General features: G+C 45.9%; 1 protein-coding gene across 1 annotated transcript; it reads right to left on the reverse strand.

Moving 5' to 3' along the window:
* Positions 1-1061: 1061 nt before the first annotated feature.
* LOC130886908 (protocadherin beta-8) lies at positions 1062-3650 on the reverse strand. The gene has a single exon (XM_057789148.1). It carries the CDS (start codon positions 3514-3516, stop codon positions 1177-1179), a length of 2340 nt encoding a protein of 779 aa, XP_057645131.1. The 5' UTR covers positions 3517-3650; the 3' UTR covers positions 1062-1176.
* Between the last annotated feature and the right edge of the window lie 557 nt (positions 3651-4207).

Here is a 4207-nt window from a genome sequence, read left to right on the forward strand (position 1 = left end):
CTACATCATGACAGATGGAAATAGAAAGGAAGAACCCATTGATAGGATGCAATGGAAATAGTTCCCCCGAGTCACCCTATTTATGGCAAATAAGTATTAGTGATAAAAAGATTAAAACACTTAAAAGTCATTCATCTGCATAGTTTGTGGAAAGGTTAACGGGCCCTCATGTTTATACAGCATTTATAAATCAGCTTATCATCCAAACACATGGCTCACTAAATCTCTTCTCATACAAGGTGAAAGCACACTCAGCCACTAGCAATGGCTTAGGTCAAGCAACGTTATTTCTGGTACATTTTAGAAGCCATTTTGGCCTGTATTTAAGCAATTAAAGTCTTGAAATAGTAACTGTGATTGTCAGAAAAGATGATAAACTTAACAACGCACTCCTTTCTTTTATGTATGAAACATGGAAACTATGACAGATGACTGCATCTCATGTTCACCCTTTATTAGCTGTACACAACGCTGTGGTACCATTATAACAGATGTGTGGGTGAGGGAAACACATACATGCACGATGGAGTTACTTTATTCAGGCATCAAGAATGAATATGTCATTTTGAGAGACATGGAGCTGCAGATCATTTAAGCTAAATAACCACCCTCTAAAAGCCAATTAGTACATGAAGGCAAAATGGGGGGTTTAAGACTGTGAAGGGGAGAAAAACAGAGGATTAAAGAATGTGATAAGTGAATGGTATCAAGGTGTGATGTGTGCACCTCTGAAAATGTCACAATGGGTTCTGAACACTGAAAATATACCAAGCTGGAGGGAAGTGAAAATCAAAATTAATTCTATACAGCAAGCTATATGCAAAGCCTCAACAAGACACTATTTGAAGTGAGAGTTGCAAAAATCCATGCTGGTTATAATGGAGAGGAAGAAATGAGTTCCTGAGAACAGCATTTGAAATAACCAGAGAAACACAATAGAGTTATATATCCCCCTCCTAAATTAGTGAAGGAAAAATATGCATTAGGGTTACACTGACAAAATAGGAAGCACAGTTCTCCCCCCCCCAAAAAAATACACTAAAAGAAAACAGAGAATAAAATCGATGTAGAAATATATTGACTCAAGGAAAGAATATGGAAAGCAAAAGGAAAATATAAAGCAGCTATTTCTGATGTGGTTATTGAAACCTACGTCTCCCGGTAACTGAAATTTAGCTAGGGGTCCTGAAACAGATCACTGGGGATAATGGGATTAAAGAACTTGAAATCTGCTGTGCCAGAGTCTCCAGTCAGACACACCTCATACTGGTAACCCTGGGACAGGGTCCCTGCACCGCTGACATCCACCAGGTGACCAGGAAAGTGACCCTCAGTCACAGAGCAGCCACCCAGTGAGGTCGCCCTGGCCCTCCTGCACAGCCTTACCCCCACAAACAGCAGAACAGACAAGAGGAAGAGTGAAGACACAGATGCCAAGGCGATAACCAGGTACAGTGTGAGTGCGTCCTCATCTTGGGCGGGGTCGCGCGCCACCTCAGGCAGAGGCAGGTAGGGCTGAGAGAAGCCATCCACCACCAGCACATGCAGAGTGACACTGGCAGACCGCGGAGGATCGCCATTGTCCTTGACCAGCAGCAGCAGCCTGTGCTTGGGCGCATCGCGCTCACTCAGCAGCCTAGAGGTGCGCACCTCGCCATTGTGAGCCCACACGTTGAACAGCCCTGGCTCCGTAGCCTTCAGCAGCTGAAAGGACAACCAAGCGTTCTGGCCAGAGTCGCGATCCACAGCCACCACCTTGGTGACCAGATAGCCAGGCTCTGCTGCCTTAGGCAGCAGCTCGGTGAAGGGCGCAGAGGCGTTCTGCAGAGGGTAGAGCACGAAGGGCGCATTGTCGTTGGCGTCCAGCACCTGCACGCGCACCAGCGCCTGGCTACTGAGCTCAGGTGAGCCTTGGTCTGTGGCGCCCACGTGGAACTCAAAGGTCTTCAGGGCCTCGTAGTCCAGCGCCCTGAGCGCGAACAGCTGCCCATTGTCGGCATTGATGGAGATGAGCGAGAAGACGTCCAGCTGCGGGTCGTGGGTGGGCAGCAGCGAGTAGGTGATGTGGGCATTGGAGCCTGAGTCTGAGTCTGTGGCGCTGATGGTGCCTATGTGCAGGGCGGGGCTGTTGTTCTCTTCAACAAACAGGGTGTAGGAGCTTTGTGTGAAGGCTGGAGCGTTGTCGTTGACATCGGAGACCTGCATTGTTATGGTGTGCTGGGTTGTGAGCCTGGGTGTGCCCATGTCGCTGACTGTGATGGTGATGTTGTACTCAGCTCTGCTCTCTCTGTCCAGTGGCCTCTCTGTCACTAAAGTGTAATAGTTCTCAAATGTGGGTTTTAAGAGAAATGGAAGATCATTTGGAATAGAACACACCATCCTTCCATTGTCGCCAGAATCTGGGTCAGAAACACTGAAAACAGCAACCACAGCTTCAGGAACATTTTCTGGGATTGAACTAGTGAGCGAAGATATGGTAAGTTTAGGGGCGTTGTCATTCACATCCAACACCTGTATAGCTACACTGCATTTCCCTGAAAGACCTCCACTGTCTGTGGCTATAATTTCCATGTTATAATACTGAGTTTCCTCAAAATCCAATACCCTTTTAAGACGAATTTCTCCTGTGACCTGGTCTATTACAAATGGTTGAGAAACTTCACCACCTTGAAACAAAGAGTAGGCGACATTTCTATTTATCCCAGCATCTAAATCCCTGGCAGACACCATTAAAACTAAGGCATCAAGGGGGCTGTTCTCAGGGATCTGAACTTCATAGAGCGACTGTACAAACTGGGGAGCATTATCGTTGATGTCCAAGACTTCAATGCGAACTGTGGTGGTCCCAGATCTGGACGGCGACCCTCCATCCACAGCAGTGAGGGTTAAAGTGAGCTCAGGCTGCTCCTCCCTGTCCAGGGCTCTGTCCAGCACCAGCTCTGGGTATTTCCTGCCATCAGCTCGACTGTGAGTAACGACATGGAAGTGGAGGTTGGGGCTGATTGTGTAGTTCTGAACAGCATTGCTGCCTATGTCAGGGTCCTGAGCCGCCTTCAGAGGAAACACAGTCCCTGGCTGGGCACTTTCTTGGATTTTTAGGAGCATTTCCCTGTGCGGGAACTCTGGAGAATGGTCGTTTATGTCTGTGAGCTGCAGGTCAGTTTGGAAGAACTGCACAGGGTTTTCCAGTATGAGCTGGAAGTGCAGCACACAGGGTTCTGTCACCCCACACAGCACTTCACGATCTGGTTTTTCCTTCAGGAGTAAATTCCCGGTCTCTGCATCCAGCTGCAAGAGCTCTTTGTTTCCTCTATGATGGATTCGCGCCCCTCTAGTGGCCAGTTCACCCACCCTAAGGCCCAGATCTTTTGCCAGGTTAGCCACCAAGTATCCAGTCTCTGTTTCTTCTGGCATGGAGTATCTAATTGCCTCAGAGCCAGCGTCCCACAAAAGCAACAACATAGTAAGAAAAACGACTTGCCTTTTCTCTGGCGTTTTTGCTAGAGCTGTCTCCATTGTTCAGATGCAGTTCCTAGGCGGCTGCTACTTCTTAATCTTTGAATAATGTTTGATAATGTTTGATAAAATAACCTCGACTTAAATCTTCCCGAATTGCTTACAGGAGTCTATTATCCTAGATCTTATGTAAATGCGCCCTTCTTTCAGGGAACAGTCCGCATTCTGATTACTGGGAAGGACTTCCTGCTCATCCTTAGAGCGCCTCATTTTACAAATTGTTAGTCTGCAGCGCCACCGTGCGTACTTTTCTAGTGTTGCAATTGGGTACACTCGTTTTGTTCTCAGTCCAACCCTGTTGTGTTTAAACACCCTTTAAGATGCAGAGCTATTCTTCCATTGAGTGCTCAAATCTTAGCAACCATAATTTCCGACACATTTGATGAGTTAATTTTCAATGAATGTAACTTTTTAAATGAGCAAAATAGCAATAGATATGTATGAAAGACGTTTTGAATACATAAATTCAATGTAATGGATACCGACAAAATATTGGAATATTCCCCAATTACTTTCCACTGAAATATACATAAAAAGGGCACCAGTCTTGAGTATATAGCACAACAAATGATCACCAAGATAATACGGTTTGATAAGCAGAATCTATATAAGTAGCTCACACCTAAAGAGAAAAAAGCTCCCCCTGCCGTTTTATTACCATAGGATATTTTTGCTTTTCTTAGGACTTTTA

This window comes from Chionomys nivalis, chromosome 14 (assembly GCF_950005125.1).
Source record: "Chionomys nivalis chromosome 14, mChiNiv1.1, whole genome shotgun sequence".
Lineage (NCBI taxonomy): Eukaryota > Metazoa > Chordata > Mammalia > Rodentia > Cricetidae > Chionomys > Chionomys nivalis.